The sequence below is a fragment of the Manis javanica genome, chromosome 3 (assembly GCF_040802235.1).
Source record: "Manis javanica isolate MJ-LG chromosome 3, MJ_LKY, whole genome shotgun sequence".
In the NCBI taxonomy this organism is placed as follows: Eukaryota; Metazoa; Chordata; class Mammalia; order Pholidota; family Manidae; genus Manis; species Manis javanica.
In genome coordinates, this window is record NC_133158.1 from 98,344,887 (window position 1) to 98,365,508 (window position 20,622).

The window sequence follows — 20,622 nt, forward strand, 5'->3', positions numbered from 1 at the left end:
AGTCAATTAATGCTTTTTAAATACATTCATTTTAAAAAAAAGCAGCATTTGGCAAAATGTAGTGAAGAAATTTTAAGAAATTCTTTGGACATTTCTTTTTGCTAAATAATGTGTATAAAACTTTGGGGTCACAATAAAAGTGATCACAAATAATTTGGTAGTATAAAAATGAGTAGACTTTGTAGCTTCTCTCTCACATTTCAAATCAGTAGTTAATTTGAAGCAAAATGAAAAGGTGGGAGATTGGTAGAGTAGAAAAATAAACACAAAGAATCCTGGATTCATGGCAATCTTTCTAATTGCAATGTTGGGAATATCACTGAACTCTCTTGGCTTTGTCTTGTCCTCTGTGACATGGTGCATTTGGAATAAATCTTTGGAATGCTGAGCTTTTTCTACCATCTCTTTGTTTTTAATTTCTTTGGTGTTGAGTCTGTAATGCAATCTAAAGTATAGCAAGTTACACTTGCTTTTAATAAATGGAATTAGCAAGTGACTTAACTACTTCTCTTAATATTCTTATAACTCTATTTTACTATCAGCTGTCACCTTAAGAGGAATGGAGGAATAAAAAGTTGGCCATTTTCCTAATGCTACCAGATTCTGAGGACTGAGCTTCATAGAGAAAAACCTGTGCATATTTAATAGAAATAATCCAAGACATTCCAACTTAAAAAATGTTTGACTCTCCCTGACAAAGACAACACATGCCCTTTTGCTGGTAAATACCATTATTATGATCAGTGTGGAAGTTCTGAAGAGACTCAGCTATGCTTAAAGCTGGGAAGAAATGGTAGCCATGTCCAGGAGAGAATAAAGCTATCAATTCCAAGTGACAGACTTGCAGTGAATTTCCCATGAGACCCTCTTTATGCCCCAAAAATGCCGAATTCACTGTTGCCAAGCAGCACTCTGTCAGAAGAGTCAGGGGAATGCTGTTTGGTCTGTCTCTCCAAGGTCATAGCTGGATTACGATCTGGGGACTGATGATAAAATACAAAGCATACAGGTTTATATTCCATGAGATGTTTAGGTCTCCAGTTCCCTATCACTCTCCTAACCAATCGAGATCACCACAGTGACACCCTCACAAGCACTCAATTCTTGTGTCTTAACATTTTACAGATCCTCTTTGTTAATTAAGTCCAGTCATTCCTTTTACTACTCTTGTTCCCATGTCCATGTCCAGATCTGGGAAGACACCTCATAATTATGCTCACTGGCTGTGTTTACATTTCTGGTTCCAATCTTAGTTGGCCCTAACCTTTGGACTTTTCAGATATGGCTCTAAATATAATAATGATTGTAATATTTACTGAGTACCTGTCTCCTGCCAGTTTCTGGCCCCACATTTTACATTCAGACTTTGATTCAATACTTGTGCCCTTGAGGTAAAAATTAGTCTGAGGCAACTGAGGCTAAGAAAAAGAGACTAAGTGATTTGCCTAGTTTCACATAGCTTGCAAATGCAAACTATTAGAAGCCTTACCTCTAATCAGCCCCTGAGATTCAACCTCTGGTCTCTCCCACTCAAGCTCTGTGTTCAGCGATCTCCTTCTCCCCTAAACTGATAAATCACTGGGCCAAGTATTAGCCATGGAGGTGCTGACAAGGGATTTTTCAAGCATGTGTGGAAGAATTATGTACCTACTTAAAAACAGCAGCCAAATGGAGAAACATCCCTCATTAATTTTTGTCTACTTTTAAAATGAATGCATGAACATTTTGAAGACATATAAACATAAAGAAGAAAATAAAATAAATATTCATAATCTCACAACGCAATGTGGATCACTATTACCATCTGATTAGTTGCAAATGGGAAATTATTTAATGTTTTAAATAATTTAACATTTTAAACAATAATTTAATTACATATATTTACACAGTTGATGTCATATAGTCTTCATCCTTTAAAATGTTATATAATTATATTATGAACATTTTCAGATGTTAACTTTTACCAAAAATATCATTTTTTATCATTATATAACATTCCATGATATGGATATATATATAATTAACTCAAAGATTGTCCTATTATTATAATTTACTGTATTTCTGCTTTTATCAATGACCCAGTGAAAATATTTATCAATAAAATATTTCACTTCTTTGTTGTTTATTTCCTTTGGATAGAATATGAACCAATGGTTAATTCTGTTATTTAAAATTGAATTTTAAATTTACATTTTAATTTAATGTGAATGTAAATCTTCAGAACTTTCCTGGATGGTGGTCTTGTTACACATTATGGACAAATACTTAGTCTCCATACCTAGTGTTTTCTCGCTTGTCTTTCTCACTAGGTTGCTATTTGGACTAATTGCACAAAAGCAATTCTAGGTAAAACTATTGGCTCCTTAGAACGAAGGAATGCAACAACACTAACTATGGGTAAGCATTGTATTCTTTACTACCAGGCATCCACAGTCAATAAAATGTGTGTGCACAGATACTAGTAAATCTTGGCCCCTGAGTATGTCTTCTTAATATTTTGTGTGATCAAATTGTAAGTACACACAAAGCACTTCTGCTACAAGACAAAGCATGATAGTTGTCTTGAGGAGCAACACTTGTATGACTTTGAATTGAGGCTGAATTGTGCACTTATTTCATGGAACACCATTTTTACATGAAAGAATGAATAGAGAGAAACTATGGCTACTCCAACTTGGATATATGGCAGACATTTGCTCAAGAGTAAATAAAGTGATTCTGTCATTTCAAAGAATGGAGCTGACAGTGTTTGCTGCCAATGAAAAATTCAAGCTTTATAGAGAAAGTTGTATTTTTAGAATGCTGGCATCCACCACAATGAACTTGACAGCTTCCTAACACTTAAAGAATTTTCTGATGAAACTGGTGGTGATATCTAATCAATAAACTTTTTGATACTATATAATGATATGTATCACCTAATGGAAAATATTCATGATTCAGGGAGCCAATATATTCCAGATAACCAATACATGATATTACAAAACCACATAGTGATAAAAGAGTCAATCAAAGTGTAAGGTAGACCAATTAATTTTAAAGTAACAGAGCACAAAAAGTTTACTGACCCTGTTTCAGGTTTCACATTGCAACTAATTTTCAGGAATCTAGCAGGACTTTGTCACTATATCAAAGAAAACTATTCACAGCTACCTGAAAAGTAACTAAATGAACTCACATCTTGCAACTACATATGTGTGTGAAGCCAGATTTTCTTTCTCTACTTCAATCAAAGGCATATATTTTAACAGACTGATTACAGAAGCAGGTATGGGGGTTCCACTGTTTTCTAATAACTAGACATTAAAATGTGAAACAGTTGCAGTATTCTCTAAAAAATTTTGTTCTTTAAATACAGTTTCACAAATAATCTATCACTTAATGAAAATCTATAATGGGTTTATTATTATCTTTAAATAAAAAAATATTAAATTTTTTTTCATTTAAATTTCTAATATGGTAAACACCACAAAGATACTCCACAAAAACAAAAGTTTTTGGATACTCAATCATTTTGAAGATTGTAAAGGGGTCCTGGGTCCAGAAAGTTTGAGAGTCCTTGATTGAGACTCCTAGAAGATAGATTATTCTTCACAACATGACATGGGTGAAAGGAGTTGGAGTCAGCCTCTGTGTTGTTCACTGGGTTACTAGATAAGTAATGATCATCATAATAATTTATGCAGTATATGGCATGTGTCCTTGCTGCTCTAAGTGTTTAACTTACATGACTGAACGGTGTAATCCTTACAGCAAACCTATGAGGAAGGCACCACTATTACTTCCATTTTGTACATGGAAAAGTGAGCCCTGAGATGCTTTTAATCAACTGCTGATAAATAGTGGAGCCAGATGAGAATGAAATCTTACCTTAGAACCTATGAATTACTGTTTGACTACATTCGAGTTCCTGTAAATTATGTAATTTGCATTGAACACAGCACCTCCCAGAAGTCAGGAACGATAGGTGAGAATTGCGTAGCCTCACATGGGTAGATGTTCTATAAATACTGGTACTTTAAAAAATATGCAGATTGGGAGAAGGAAATTGTATCAAGATGACTTTATAGGGAAATACCATTTCTACAGATTTTGAAAACACATAAAACAGTCCATGTAGTTTTCAAGGATACAGAAGTATCTCAATAAATGTATAGAAGCTGGATTGGGACAATACTTACCATTACTCCAGATAATTGACTTATTGTGGGGAAACATGGATTGGAAAATAAACCAGTGGGAAAATATATATAAAACAAAATAAAATAAAAATGGCCCTTCACAAAATGATAGTATGCCATGAAGTGAATGATATTTTAATCAATTTTTAAATTAAAAGTCTACTCCATCTCCCACACCCCATAAAGATATAAATTGCAACTGCACTGAGGAAAAGAGTTCTCCCCTCTCTCAGCCATGGTGATGACATACACATGCCCAGCTAACTGTGGGAAACAGGCAGGTCTTTCTTTCAGCCCCTACTTCTACTCAGCCCCAGAGATTTTGACCCTCATCTATGAGGCTTTCCTCAATAAAGAAAATGGAGAGCTGAGGGCCTTCAGAATGTGTAAAGAGAACAGAATCCCTGGAAGGACAAGAACACTCATAATGAATCTTTCCAGAAAAATAAAAAATTTGAATATGTGACACAAAATATGTTTCATTAATTACTAAATCTATGCGCCCTTTTATTCCACCTCTCCATGATTTTCTTTTCACTGGAAAAGGAAATATTTATTTCACAATTCAGCTAGCATGACAATTCAGTGAGTCAGTATGCTAACTTTGCAGTAATGTTTTATATCAAAATCATTTTATATTATACTTTCTGTTCCCTAGGCAAACTGAATATTATACTGAGTTTTCCTTAACTAGCATTGAAGTAATGAAAATTGTAATTTCATTCTTGAAACACCCTCATGCCCTCCATCTTGTTAACACAGCCTTATCTTGTACCTCCTAAATAGAAAAACCCGACATTATAATGTCATTTTGTGGGCTCCCAGAGATTTTTCTCCCCCTGTCTCTTTGGGTGGGGACTCCATCACTCCAGTTCCCAGCATACGTGTAGTCCTCTCTACTTCTAAATCACCTTGGGATCTCTCCTTCCACCAGTCAAGGAATTGGATATCATTATACAGCTAAATATTTGTAGAAAATTGTCAACTTCCAGTTGATAGAACCAGCCTTCCCTGACAGGTTGAAACCAAGAAAAGGAACGAAGACAAATGCTGAGTTTAGGGCCTCAGCTACTTTTAGGCCTCTTTTTCTTGGCTTCCTCCTCTATAGCATAGGTTCAAAGTATCTTCTTCTCTTATAACTGTAACTTAAAAAGCAAGGACCATCTCTACAAGCAGACCTTGTCTTTTCTACATGGAATCCATGCAGTGAATAGTCTCAAAGTGCAGATGGGAGACAGCTCCTTAGGCTAAGGCTTCAAATGGACACATGAGTTTGTGGAAAATTATGGAAGAAGACAAATTTCTAAATCCTGAGCTGTGAACTTAATTCTTCACAGACACACTTATTTTAAAGTAAAATCTACAATTTCCTCTTTGCATGGAGCTAGCCAAAATATGATCTAAAGAAAGGAAGAAAGCCGAAAAAAAAAGTAAAAAAGGTCTAAACATTTCCCAGGATTTTAATTCCATGAGGTATCATTGGTAAGACTTACATAGAAGTTGCCTGGTTTCTTACAGTTTGACCCATTCTATGGGCATGCCAAAGCTTTCCCCGGGTATCATTTTTGAGCCCCTTTCTCCAGGAAGCTGGTCTTTTCTTATCTTAAATCCTCAATTCTTTCCATCTACTTTAACATTAATTTCAAGAAGCAGACAGAATGTCCGTTGGTCCTGAAACACAATACCCATGCTTGTAAACTTATCACATTGCCTTATTTTTATCTTCATTATTGGGAATTTTAAAAATTATGTCCTCCTCTGTTACCTCAGGTTCTAAGTAAGTTGAAACAAAATATTTCATCAGGCAAATGACATCTCATGGGTTAGTAGGTCTTCCTCAAAGTATTGCATATGCCAGTACTTCTTTATACAAGGCTTACGGTTCATTGGTATTAGTTAAAAATCAAGGTGCCATCCTTAATTTTCATATTCTCCATTATATGTCATGTAATCTCATTTAGTTATTTCCTAATTCTGGTTGCTGTGATGTTTTTCTTTTATTATGTTGTCTTATAAATCATTTGAAGAGTAAAATCTAGATTCCAGATACTGTTATGGTTGTCTAATACTAGGGGAAGTATTTCATTTGTTTCTAGTTTTAAAGCCATTGCTATAAACTTCCCTCGGTAAAATTCCACTGACTCCTTTTGTCTTTAGCAGTTTCTGCACATTAACAGTGGTAACATTCTGTTGGCAAGCATATAAGGGTCAGCCTGAGGAGGAATAACCTTTGAGCTTTTATCATAAAAGGACACATATTTTTCTAAAGGAGCAACGCTGGAAATGAAGAGTTGAGAACCAACTGAGTCAGGTTCAAACTCGCGCAAAGGCTGAGATCTGCGGACTTTGCAGAAGGCCCCTCCCCTTCTCCCTCCTCCTCGCGCCTCCCGCCCTCCCCGCAGGGCGCGCTGCCGGGAAGCGCAGGCTGAGCGCAGAGCTGCAGCCGACTCTGCCCGGGCAGAGCGTGCGCCTGACAGTCCCCGGCCTAGAGAGGTGACGGCCGCGGCACCTCTGTCCGCCTTCAGTCGCTGGGCGCCCACGCGGACCATGTTTTCCAGCCCTAGGAGGTGGGGCCCCGGCGGCCCCTACGAGCGGGTCCCATGGGGTCCCGAGGCACAGGTAAAACTCATTGGTCCTGGGGGCGGAGGCGGGGCGGGCTCTGGCCACTCGGGGTGGGGAAAGGGAAGCAAGGAGAGCGGACTGTGCAGACCTTGAACTGGTGTCTTAGGTCCTTGTTTTAATCACACGCTCACTCGCTCGCTCGTGAGAGCTGAGGGAAGCTCCAGGATGGTGTGAAACCTGAGCCATCACGATCCCAGGCCAGGTGGCTGCTAAAGAGAGAAAGAGGTATCTTTGTTTGAAGGAGAAAGTGACCCCAGCGTAAACATAAACTAGCATTTAAGAAAAGAACGAATGGACCTGGCAACCTGAAGGAGAAGAGGTTGGGACGGAGTTCTGCCACTAGTGGTAGAGCCCACTAAAACAGCAGGATACGTTCGAGAAAAATAGTGCTCTGTGTATTAACTCACGTGGTATTGGAGCACTGATGTCTGAAGCGAATCCAGGAACTGCAGACACGTTACTGTGCCTTGCTCTGCCCCCAGGATAACCCGTGCTTCTTCCACAATAGAAGTCATGTGCTAAAGCAGTAGTAGAGGGAAATGAGCCTTAACAAAAATTCCATTTGTTTTATTTCTCATCAGAGTCTTAGAAATACCTCTTAACACAAGTAGTTCTGTGGTTCTAAAATGGAAAAAAAAAATTCAGATTCGGGAGACCTTGTTCTAATCCTGCCTTTTGTTAGTAACTCCAAATGTCAAATCAATAGGACAGCTATTCTTCTTATTACGTATCAAATCAAACTATACATCTTTAAGAGTAAAACATTATATGTAAAGCACTATAAAAGTAGGTTTTGAGTAAGTCCTTTGAAAATGTGAAAGGGCTCCAGGAACATACATCTTTTTTTACAGTAGACATAGCAGGCTTAATTGGAAAAACTGGTTTAACATCTTCAGTGTAACTGAAGAGGTGGCCCAAGGCAATAAATGACAAACTTGTGGAGTTGGAAATTATGAATCTCAAACCATTCTCTCACCCAAAATCCCAGTCAGCTCCTCCTTTAGGATTCCAAAAATGTTTATTTCCTTGACTACTATTCAACCTGGGTGGCTTTATGGAACACAAATCCATTTACACAGGGTTGAAAATGTTCATTTTAATTGCATTTTCTATTTGTTACTTTTATGAAGACATTTTTAAAAAGTTGATGGCTTCAAAGGTTAATGTTAAAAACCTTGCATGATTATATTTCATTGCTGAGACTTTTTTGACCTGCTAGATCTCAGATAAAAATCCCCACCAAATTTATAAGCTAAGAACATGACTTTTTGATTAAGTTTCTAGAACTGGCATGGTGACCTATGAATAGAATGCTAAGTGTTTTTCATTGGCAGGGATTAGTGTCCATTTATTCATTCATTCATCCAAATGTGTTTATTGTGAGCCAGGCCCTGGGCTAAAATTGGAAATACAAAGATATAGTTCCTGTCCTCCAGAGGAATTAAGTCTAGCAGGAGAGAAGCACCTGTCAGCACGATTATAGATAATCAGGTAAGAGTGAGGGTAAATTCAGTGAGGAGAGACCTCAAGAGCCCTTAAAACTCCCTTAAGGAATATGTTGAGGTTGCTATGGCAACAGAACAAGAATCTGAGCCTTGGAGGCTGGGAGGAGAGGAGAGGAATTACCAAAGGCTGTAAATCCTAAATAGGGTTGAAGCACAGGTTTTAGAGTTAGCCAGAACTGAGTTAGAAGGAAGTGGGCAGAAGGAAAGAGATCTCTAAGTGAGCAGCAAACAGCATGTAACAGGTAGAGCTGAGAGTGTGAAATTACTACTAGAAGATAGAATGAACTAACTGGAGTAGACCAGTGTTTTATACTTCTTAGCTGGAGGATCTTGGACACATTTCTTAAAGTCTGGGCTGTAGTTTCCTCTTTTGTAAAATGGGGATGATAAAAATGCCCTCACCAAAAGACATGTTATATTTAATGAAATAGTATACTTGATACATCATCTGGCACATAAGAGGTGATTAAGAGACATAAATTCATTTTGATTTCTAGATGTTTCCCCTTTGTCATGAGCCTGTTCTTTTCCATACTTCCTTCACTATTCCCAGAACCCTCTTCCAATACTTACAAGGGAAATTCTTGAAGTTAAGGGTTATGAGATACTGGTAAATGCAGCAGTCACAAGGCTATCTCAGGCTGAATCCAAGGAAGATTGAGAACACCACACTTCAGTAAATCCTGGACCCTGACTATGTCAGGTCCTCTGGTTTAAAGACTTACTGCTCTTCCATCATAATCCAGCAATTACACGATCTCCATTCAAATGAAGATTGCCCTTAAGTCAGCAATGTTAAGGTATGTTTGTGGGATGTCTACTGTATGCCCAATGGAAGGCAAATAGACAATAAAATGTCTTAGAAAACAGAAATCTGTAGTAGGCTTCGGGAGACAAAATGAGACTCTCACTAGGGGTCGGTTAGGCCTGCAGACCAAGGTGCTGTCCAAGTGAGAATAAGTGGGTTAGAATGTTTGAAAGACATTTCATAGAGAAGATAGGAGTAAATTGGAGCATTGAAAGATGCTCTCAGAACTGTCATGTTCTAGTTTTCTAGATACATGTTGCTTTGTAGCATTATATCAGTAATAAACTCAGTGAGACCCATGATATGAATTCAGTAATTGCTTATTTACTGACAAGTCATTCACACATTCTTGGCGCTTGGTAAGGCTTAATTACCTTTATCAAATACTTGCCTACTATTTTCTTCTGGGAGGTAAACATGCTTGGAATGCATTGTGATATCAGCATAAGATGCCTGGCTCACATCTAAGAAGGCTGTTTACCAGAGGACTCAGAAGGCCTCAATGTAAAATGCTTTCACATGGAAAATGGGCCTAGAGGGAATGTGAAACCAAATATGAGTTCATGATTTTTCTGGATCAGCTTGACTGATCTCTGCTGAGGTCTGTTAAGCATCTACTATCAGCTGAGTGGTAGGCTGATGGCTGGATAGTCTAGGACCAATTTATTCATAGTCCGGCAGTTTTTGAGTAGTTGGCCAGGATGACAGACTGTCAGATGAGCACCTCTGTTCTGTGTAGTCTCTCATCCTCTAGTTGGCTAGTTTGGGCTCAGACACTAGTGCACTCAAGTTCCAATCATAGCAAACCTCTTGAGGTGTACAATTGGAGTTCTCAAGAAATGTCACTCCGATTGTATTCTTATGATCAAATCAAGAAACAATGTCAGCTCAGACTCAAGGGGCGGGGAGTAGTTTACCTCTCGATGGGAAAAGCTGCTAAGAATTTATATAGCCATTGCAGACTGCTACAGAAACGTGTATGCTTTGGATGTGAATAAGATCCTGCCAAATTATCAAGTTCACAACTCCCTGTGAAATAAAATGTGATATCCAGGTTAATTGGAGAATTTTAAGAATAAGTATTATGTGTACTTATTTTCCAAATCGTGTGTTTGGTAGCAATAGTAGTAATGATGATATCATAGTTTACGTTTGAGTGGTTGTTTTAGGTCACAGTGTGAGAAATGTTTTACATTGTCATTTCATTTACTTCTTGCAACAGTCATATGAGGATAGATACCTAATAAATTCTGTATATCTTCAATGACTTAGAATTCAGTAACTCAGAGAACAGCTTTGGAGTACATAGCATGTTCTCTCCCTTATACTCAGGATATTTTGCAGAACAGTATGGAATTTTGTTTCACTCATTCCTTCTAGGATCAACATTTTTTAATGTGCTTGTGCTAAACATTTTTTGGGTATGAAATCAGAACTAGATTAGGAAGTATCAGTGCAAAAATTTTAAAATATGGAATGATTTCTAAGAATTAGATTTAATGTAATGATCAGTTTTACTTTTTAAAATACAGAGATTGAGGCTGACTCTAAAAATATAAAGTGTTATCTTTTGAGGACTTCCCTTTTATACCCCTTTTCTTTTGGTTGAACTCACCAGGTCAGTGGGAAGGATTTTATGGAAATGTTATAACCCCCCCCTCAAATATGTAATTATGATAAGTGTATAATTGTGTATGTATTTATACATTTATGTAAAAATATGTAATTAAATATACAGTAGTAAGTAAACCAAATGCCTATTATAGTCTCTTATTTTTATATTTTTCAGAGAAAAGTCAAAGTTATCTTTAATTTAGCAATTAAAATATCTTAAATTTAGCTTAAACATATATATAAGTTAAATTATATGTATACATACATATATACATATACATATACAGGGTCATATAAATTCAAGGAACTATATTGAGGGTCTATATATAGTTCCATATATATAGAGAGAGAGAGAGAGAGTGAGAGAGACAGAAAAATAGGAATTTTAGAAATGGTTTTCCTTTCCTATGTGGTTGTTTGTTATGTAAACAGAGTCATAATGTTGGGAGAAATCTTAATTCCTCTAGGCCAACCACAGTCTACAAATATCTTAGTTGTATTCCTTAAGGATTACTTTATCTACAAAGATGTAACTATTAGTAAAATAAGTTATTTCATGTTTACTCTTCCACCTGCTGACAAAGATAATTCAAATATAAAATAAAGGCATTTTCTTCATATACTGCTTGTTATATTTTTCTTTTTAGAACTGCGGTCCAGAGAAAAGTGCTTCATTCTTCAGTAAGATGACGTTTTCCTGGTTTAGCAGGTAGGAATTTTATTAATTTGTTTGTAGCATACCACACTGAGGATGATTCCAAGGGAAAGGACACCTTAATATACGTGTGAACATTTTTTGACTTTGTAATTATTTTTTTCACATTATTTATCATAGAGAAATCACTGTAACATACTAAATAGTTCCATAGGTTAGACTACTGTTACTCCTGTGATGTGGCCGTCCTTTTTCATGATTTGTATTCCTCTTAGTACTAGGGAAGGGCAGTATTATGAATTCTTTTTTTTTAGCATCCAAGAGTGCTACCTACTTTATATACATTATTTCACTTAATTCTCCCTCAAGTTCTATGAAAGAAACATTTACAGATGAGAAAACTGAGGCTTAGGAAGAGAAGGTAGCTTACCCATTGATACCCAGGTAAGAAAACACTGACTTGGAGTTTCTTTGAATCTATGTTTCATGCTTTTTCTTCACTTTCTCATTCTACTCTTTACTAGGAATATTCCCTATATACTTTCATATGCTATTATTAAAACATGCACACACAATCATTATTATAAGACATATTATGTGGTTTATCCACAGAATAACTCAGCTTTAATGTATGACAAGAGCTTTCACACAAGAATTTGGTCATATTAAATGAGAAGAGATTATTTTTTTTCCTAATTTTATAAATTCAGAAGCTTTCTGTAAAAATGTGTTTCTTGTCCCCAGAACAGAAAGTTTATTATAATATGAAACCAAATCGTACTTCTGTGCCTCTTGCTCTGTAGTTGGTAGTAACAAAATCGTTCAATTTGATCTACAAGTATATTCTTAAGAGTAAAAGAATCCTTAAAAAAAAAGGGGGTGGGGGAAGGTTGTGTACTAGATGCCCTGCATGATGGTAACCTTTAAAAATATAGAGATAAATGACCTAAGAAACACAATTTTCATGAGTGCCACCTAATCAAGTCTGAACATTTAGGGACTGTTTCACAAGTAATTAATGCTCACTCAACACTTAAAAATGTGTAGGAGTGAGCCAACCGGCATTCCAAGTTGAGCAAATATACAAACTATAGAGGTAAGAGGGAACTGACTCCTGCCACACTGCAGAGTGTCCGTGTGGCAAGCCCTCCGGCTCAAAGGAACAATCATAAGGAATTCTCTGCGAGATCCTGAAGATAATGAGAATCCATTAAAGCATTTTAAATTGTGACTTAATTGCTTTTGCACTTCAGAAAATCACCTTTGCAATGTGCGGATGTGGTGTGTAGGGGAAGAAAATGGACACTGAGTGGGTAATAGGCTGTTTCGGTATCCTGGTAGACTTATGGTTACAGGTAGATTTATGGCACAGTTTGATAAAGATGATAAAGAAGAAGGAACAGATTCAAGAGCTGTTTAAGAGATGGAGTTGATTGGGTGAGGAAACTGAGGAACTGGGAAACATGTTGAAAAAAATCTTGGTTTATTGGCTCCGATAACTGTGAGGTTGAAGTGTAGTGAAAAATTGTGTGATCAGTTTGGGGAAGCTTCATTTTGATGCACCTGACTCATCCCCATAAAAAATATCTAACAGGTGTTTATGTAGATTGCAAGCTTAGGTAAACCTTGGATGCATGGATATAGAGTCAGGAGTCATCGACTGTGGGTCAGTAGTTGTAACCATGAGTATGAATGAGATCACGCAGAAAGAGAGCCTATTGAATAGAATGAACAAATGGAACATTGAAAATCCTCAGTATTTAAATGGGGAGAGGAGCAGGAGTGTACAAAGAGAGCTAAGTAAAGGCGTTCAGATTGTAAGAGAAAAACAAAGCAACGAGGGCGACTTGAAAGCTATGGACACTGTCCAAAAGAGAGAAAAATAAAGTGATCCCATGGAGGTACATTAAAGGAAGAACTGAGGATTCTCCATTGAATTTGTCAACATCAACATCATTATGAAAACAGTTTAAATAGGAAACTGATACACTTGGTGAGCAAATATTTGGGTACAAGAGGTTGAATTATGATCAGAACTCCAAGTTACAGAAATCTAGGAATCACTTAAAGAGGGTGGCAGAAATATACAATGATATGCTACATTAAGTTACACTCTAGAAAAAAAGAAATGTTGAATAGAAATTATGCAAATGTGGGTTATTTACATTGAGTTATTTTGTATATGTGCAGACATGCTTTCCAAATCTGAATTATGTTTCATCCATGAGTTGGAGAAAGTGGCATCTGCTCTGGCTTTTTCAGAATGTCACTTTTAAGTCACAGGATATCATATAATTTAAATATTGCAAATAAAATTAATTTTAAGCAAATATACTTTTAAAATTTTAATTATCAAACTATAAAAACTTTATGAATTTGTATTAACTATTACAAACACCATTTTAGGAGGTTTAAAGTAAGAAGTTAAAGTTAAATTTAATAGGCAGGATAAGGAATAAGAAATTTTAAAATATGGCAACTCAATATATTGAAGGCCATATCTGAGATCAGTCAAACAAACCAATAAGCTATAATTGTTGAATATCACATTTATTTGCCGTTTAAATGTAATATCTCAGAAGTAAATAGGAAATATTTTCATAGCATGCTATTATCTGCAACTGTTATTGGCATGAATCTAATTTGATTTCTTATCTGATATTTAAACAATTGCAACTGAAGCATAGCTGTTGTTTAAGAGAATGTCTCTTTGAAGACAGTGGTTAATTACATTCTCAGATCTGTTCTGTGTTACAAAATAAAGTCAGAAATTATTTCCTAGGATAGATTCAACCTCCCATAATTATATGAATAATTCAAATAAAATGTGCTCAGATGATACAAATAATTAAGGAATTACATGCTTATGAACCTTAATTCCTAAGGTAGTAGCTGTCTCGAATGTTCTGGTGATCAAATAATTATGAAGCCTTTATTAGCAAATATAATCTGTCATCAGTGTATAATAATTATGGTCATAGAATAATCCCCTTGACATACATGGAAAAAATCTAGTTAAAGATTTTATAGATCACAGTTGAATTATTATTTTAATCAAGTTTACACTATTCAATCTGTCTTACCTTTTCCTCACATTTTAATAAAACTTGTACATTACCTGACTTTGCCCTATCTTATGATTTTGGACTTTATGCCTTTTCCCATAACACAATCACCCCTTTCTAGAAATGTTTAAAAGGTGCTTAACTGTAATAAAATAGATAATGTTACTACATATCTGTACTTGCCACATATTCAAATATTACCCATCTGCAAAATTGTACTTCATCTCATCTTCCTAGCCAACTGTCACTGGTTTGCTACTCTTAATACTTTTGGATAGATACTTACACACACATGTTAATGTTAAATATATTCAAAATTCTACCAATAACAAAACTGAAAACAAAGTGGGAATATTACTCTTAAAAGCATTGTCTGCCTTTGGTTATGTTAGCACTGGTTTATGTCACATTTAAAAAACTGTGACCAATCTCTGGAGTTCCTGGTGATTAGGTGCCTGTAAAAGTAGGAAATTAATATTGCTCTGCCTGCTCTTGAGAGTTGTGAGGATCAAATTAACCCAACTGAATGGCCTTTAAAAGCAATATCAATCTGAAAAATACAAGATGCATGAATGAACCTTATTCCTGCTAAGGAATGAAGTCTGTAAGTTTAGGGGACCTGATGCATGCTGCATTCCACTTATCGGAGGGTCAGCTCTCGGTCTTAGGGGCTTCCAAAATAGCTGCCTCATCATTTGATGTAAAGAAGCACCATTTCCTCTGGTCTGTGATGCTTATGTGTGAAAGACCAGCCCCTTTGATGAGAGCATTTACATCCCCCAGAAGAAAGCAAAGGAAGGGGAGGAAGTACACACCTGGGAAAAGGGAAGTCACAGTAGTTAAACAACTAAGCCATGTGCATCATGATCAGTTTAGCGTTAAGTGTCACTTTTAGCTGCTGCATTATTTGGAGGCTCAGCATGAAAGCCGAGGTCACTTATTCCCATGAACCAAAACCGCTGAGTTTTGCACAGTTACAACTCAAAATGCTGAGATGGTAAATGTTATTAAAAATGCTTTTGTGAAAATCAATGCAGTCTTATTTTGAAAATGAATATTTATTTTGTGCATTGGAATAGAAGGACTTAATATGATCTAAAAGTAGTTTATTGCTTAATATGTTTTTAAAAGTGCACCACAGGAAAATGTCCAGCATATTTGAGTCAAACAGAAACATGATTATGAAGGTCCTTTCTTACTACATTTAAGCCTTTTTGTTAAGTATGACTTGTAATGTGATATTATGTAGTATAATAAAAGTAAAATTGAATACAATGGAGACTGGTTATCACAGGGTTTAAATCCATCCCAGGGTCAATCAACTGAGATTGTTCACTAGCAAAGACAATGAAAGCGGTCCCAGTTTGGAGTAGTGTAAGACATTGTGGTCTCTTGGACAAATGTACTTTATAATGGAAAGAAGTGAAGCTACAGAGTCAGAAAGCCTGGGTTTAAATGTGGGTTTCATTTCTTACTAAACAAGTCATGTCACCAAGCTCATAAACTGAGTATATCTGAACTACATCACTTAGGAATGTGTTTGGTTTCATGCCACAGAATGGCCAAATAATAATAGCTTAAATAAATAGGTATTTATTTCTTTACATTACTGGAAAGCAGGCTGGGAATGGGTTGGTGAACTGCCTCAGAAATGTTATAAAGAACCCAAGTTTTTTCTATTTTTCCACTCCAGTGCTTATTATTTGTCTGTGAACCCATCATGGCAAAGATGACTTCTCGATCTCAGCATTATGTCCTTAGTGCAGGCAGCAAGGAGGAAAGGGAGGGGAAGGGGAGGCAAAATGCTTTCTCCTCGAGTTTTATGCCTTCTTTTGGAAAAAAAGAAACTCCTTTGCAGATTTTTGTTTAGATATCCTTAGTCATAACTGAGTTATATTATTAATGCCAAGCAAAAAGGTAATGAGACTAGGACTAATTTAGACAAGCTGTAATTCATAATTCTGTGGCTAGAATAAATGAGGACTTACCCTGAGTTCAATGTATTTTCAACTGAGTAAATATAAGATGCCTGTTAGTAGGATGATGATTGGACAGAAGGATGGCTACACGGTAAGTATAACTCATTGTCTGCTGCAAAATAACATCTTTGATATAACTAGATCATGCATTTTTGTTTGCTTGCGACAGTCCTAGTTTAGACCCATTGTTCTTACTATAATTATACACACTGTCCCCTGGTGCAAGTTCTTTGAATGGAGGAGAGTGGAGGGTGTAGGAGACTAGATGTAACTTGCCATTTTTCTTAAGGTATCAGCCTGAAAATGGCACTGTTACATAGGCTCATATTGTGTCAGTCAAAGTAAACCATATGGCCAAGGCTGAAGCTTATGGGGACACAAACAGGTACTCCACATCTAGCTGGACAATCTGTAAAGCCCAGTGGCAAAGGATATATAAAGCCCTAGAGAAATAAGAGAAGTTCCAGATAAAGTTGGATCCATTTCCCCTCTAAAACAAGTCTAAAAACAAATGTGGGTTTTGGGGTGAATACTTTACTGTGAAAATTAGCTATTTAAATTTCAGTAAGGGAGGTAATGGGCGCCTCCAATATGAGCTGAGTAAATGAAGTTAGTGTTTTACTGAATAATTGGATGTCTATACAGCCCTTCTAAAAATTATACATGATTATTACACATGATTGAACTCCAGAATAAAGTTTTATGATTTTAAAAAGTACAGTCGGTCATTGCATCCCGATTCATTACAAAAATCTATAAATCAAGGAATGAAACAAACACATGCAAATTATTTGTATCTTAATTATTGGTTTTGCTAAATTGTTTGCCTTACTCTTTCATTTTTAGATTAATTATTTTAGGCTATAAGAAACCTTTGGAAAGAGAGGATCTTTTTGAACTAAATGAAAACGATTCCTCCTATACTGTGTGTCCTGTCTTTGAAAAACAATGGAGGAAGGAAGTTTTAAGGAATCAAGAGAGACAGAAAGTAAAGGTAATGAATTGTTAAATCCCTAAATACTTAATTAGTACTTAAAGTTATATAAAGCTTGTTCCAAATGTGAGATATGTTCATTTTTAATATAAAAAGTCCTTAAAATATGTGAAAAGGACAGCCATTTTCATACATACATTTGGTTGTGATTGCAGCTAGTTTCTGTCATCAAATTATTCAACATCCTTTCCCTTTAACATTCAGAATCTGGTGTGTTGATATGTCTATATCTTTGGCTTCTCACCAATATCTTCCGCTCAGTTATCTTAGTGAATATGGTTTCTGTATCTCAGAGCTTCATTGGTCAACATAAGTCATATGGTGGCCAAGGCAAAGTTTATGGGTAGAGACAGTACTCCACATGGAGTGCATAGATACCCTCTACTGACTTCCCGAAAAGAAAATATAATTGGAAACTAAAAACTGTATTTCCATTAATTAATTATATTAGTGAAACAGTTTCAAAATTCACAAAAATGGTGAAATACAACTATTTCTCTTGCTCATTTATACCACATGTTATAAGTAACACCAAGCAGTCTGGAGACACACAGTGCCAATGATATGGTTCGTATTTTCAAGTTTAACTGAATTTATTCCTTTCTTGTTATCTTATTATCTTTGGAGTACATTACTAAATTTATAGTTAGTTTGTACATATATGTATATATTTTTCATTTTTACTCATAATCTAATTTTCTCATTTTTTTTCTTTCATTATGTAGGCATCTTTTGCTAAAGAGGCACATAGCAAGAAACCATCTCTTCTCTGTGCATTGTGGAACACCTTTAAGTTTGTCCTGATTCAAGCTGCTTTATTCAAAGTGTTTGCTGATATTTTGTCTTTTACTAGCCCACTTATTATGAAGTAAGTATAGTCTTTTTTTCTTCCCTACAGGTATATGATAAGCAGGTGTTCCAATAAGCAAGTGTTTTTAGTTGTACTATGGGTGAAATGACTGCAAATTTTATTTAGAGTGCAGACATTCTATTAGGTTTGCCAAATGTAAATTATGATGATGTAGTCTGTAGTTACTGAAGCTAGCCATGTGCTAAGCCTATTCTAAAATCTTTATATTATCTTATTTAATCTTTATGACAATCCTATGAAATAGGTAACATGGTTACACCCATTATAACAATGCAGAAACATAAAAAGAGGTTTAAGTAATTTGCCTAAGTCCACACAGTTAGAAAATGGTCAGAGTCATCATTCAAATCCAGGAAATCTGGCTTGAACATATATTGAGAAAATGAAATGATACATACCTTCACTATTTTTCTCAGCTGTGACCTTTTGCAAGTTGAACTTTATCAGCCAGGGTAATAATATATAAATGTAAATATAAACATAAATATATATGTGTGTGTATGTATATATAGTTTATGTATATATGTACATATATATGTGTTTATATAGTGAAAATATCTGAAAATCTAAATATTTATTTAATATTTGTATGCAAAGTTTTATAGCAGATAATAAAATTGAGCTCTTGACTGTGTGCCACCTTTTCAAGGAGATATTGCCCTACTGTTATGTTATATTTGCTATATATTATAACTGTTATGTGAAGGAAACACAAGGAAATATGTTTTTTAAACTATGATTTATATATCCTGTATTGAATCATTTCCAAGTTTTTGGAGTTTTTAAGAACCATTCAACTCATGAAAATAGAATTAATCTTGAGTTACCTGAATCCAAGATAAACCAGGAATATATTTATTCACTGTTTATTGAGCACCTACTACATGCCAAACATTGTTCTAAATAGACCATGGGAATAGAGCAAAAATAAAAAAGTCCCTGTTCTCATGACCCTTAGAGGGGAGAGATAAGTAGTAAACAAATGAATAAATATAAATGACATTAAGAGATAATCAGCACTAAGGAAAAAAAAGTACAGTAGGGTAAGGGGGTAATAGTATGGAAGTGGCTATTTTATATAAGGTGGTTATGAAGACATTGGTGGTAAGGCGACATTCAAGCAAACTCCTGAAGAAAGTGAGGGAGGAAGCTGAGACCATATCTATTTCAAATAGCAAGAACAGGAAGGGCAAAATCCATAAGGTAGGAGCACACTTGGTATGTCTGAGGACACTGAGGAGGCAAATGAAGTTTGAGCAGAGAAGCTGAGAGGAAAAGTATGATTGAGGTTAGAAAGGTCCTTGGGTAGAAAAGATCTTGAAGGGCTTTATGGAATGTGAGTGGATACTGGCTTTTATCTGTATGAGAAAGTAAGCCTATGAAAGATTTTGAGCAGGAATTGATGTGATCAAGTTTAAGTTTTATAGGTATCACCATGGCTGCTAGCAGAAAATAATGTAAAGAGGAGCAGGAGGAGAAGAAGGGTCACCAGGCGAAAGACTGAGATAATCCAGGCAAAGGCCAGTGGTGCCTTCAACTAGGTTGTAGCAATGAAGGTGATAAAAAGTGGTGAGATTCTGGCTCCATTTTTAAGGTAGAGTCAACATAATATCCTGATGGATTGAATGTCAGTTGAGAGAGGAAAAGTAGTCCAGGATGCCTTCAGAGTTGTGTAAGTCACAAAGTAAATGAGGTGCCATTTCCTGAGGTATTGAAGACTCAGGAACAGTAGTGAAGGGATTGGGGTTTGCTTTTGGACTTGCTAAGTTCAAAATCTATATTAGCCATTTTCAGGGAGAAAAATGAACATATCAGGGTTACGACTGTCTCTTGGAAGGCTTGCTTATAGGGGTAACTTTTGGCTGGAAACTGGAATTTGGATTTCAGGAGGGTAACAACTACCCTGACTGTTTAGAGTTGCTCAGTGTGTTTTAACTGCTAATATAATCAGTATGGTTCATGTTGAATACCTGCTCTCCTTCTGGGAATATGACTTTGGCATGTGTTAGGAAGAGGGTACCCTGGGTCTCTAATGAGCTTTCCTAGTAGACATCATTTCACAGATGTTTCTAAAGTAGTTGCTGGATAATTAAGTATGTTCTGTGTGACTCTGAGGGAGGACTTTTGGAAGCTTGGGCCCATTTTTCCCTGAACTTCAGCCCATGAACCTTTTTTCTTGGCTGATTTTTTTCTTTGGGTGTCCTTTCATCATAATAAATCATAGCCATTAGTATGACTAGATGCTGAGTGTACATCCTTCTAATGAATCATATAACTAGGAGATGGTCTAGGGGATCTCTGACAGCCATATAGGTAAAAAGATTGAGT

General features: G+C 36.0%; 1 protein-coding gene across 2 annotated transcripts in view; it reads left to right on the plus strand.

The window, feature by feature from the left end:
• The first annotated feature begins 6,598 nt into the window (after positions 1 to 6,598).
• LOC108393510 (multidrug resistance-associated protein 1-like) overlaps positions 6,599 to 20,622 on the plus strand; it is a 76,984-nt gene continuing 62,960 nt past the window's right edge. The window contains exons 1-5 of one of the 2 annotated variants that reach the window (XM_073231825.1): positions 6,614 to 6,800; positions 8,862 to 9,108; positions 11,378 to 11,439; positions 17,276 to 17,423; positions 18,149 to 18,291. In XM_073231825.1, coding sequence (XP_073087926.1) covers positions 11,417 to 11,439; positions 17,276 to 17,423; positions 18,149 to 18,291 — 314 coding nt within the window. In that variant the 5' untranslated portion in view covers positions 6,614 to 6,800; positions 8,862 to 9,108; positions 11,378 to 11,416. Of the gene's footprint in view, positions 6,801 to 8,861; positions 9,109 to 11,377; positions 11,440 to 17,275; positions 17,424 to 18,148; positions 18,292 to 20,622 lie in introns of both variants that reach the window. The other variant, XM_073231824.1, reaches the window with a different exon arrangement.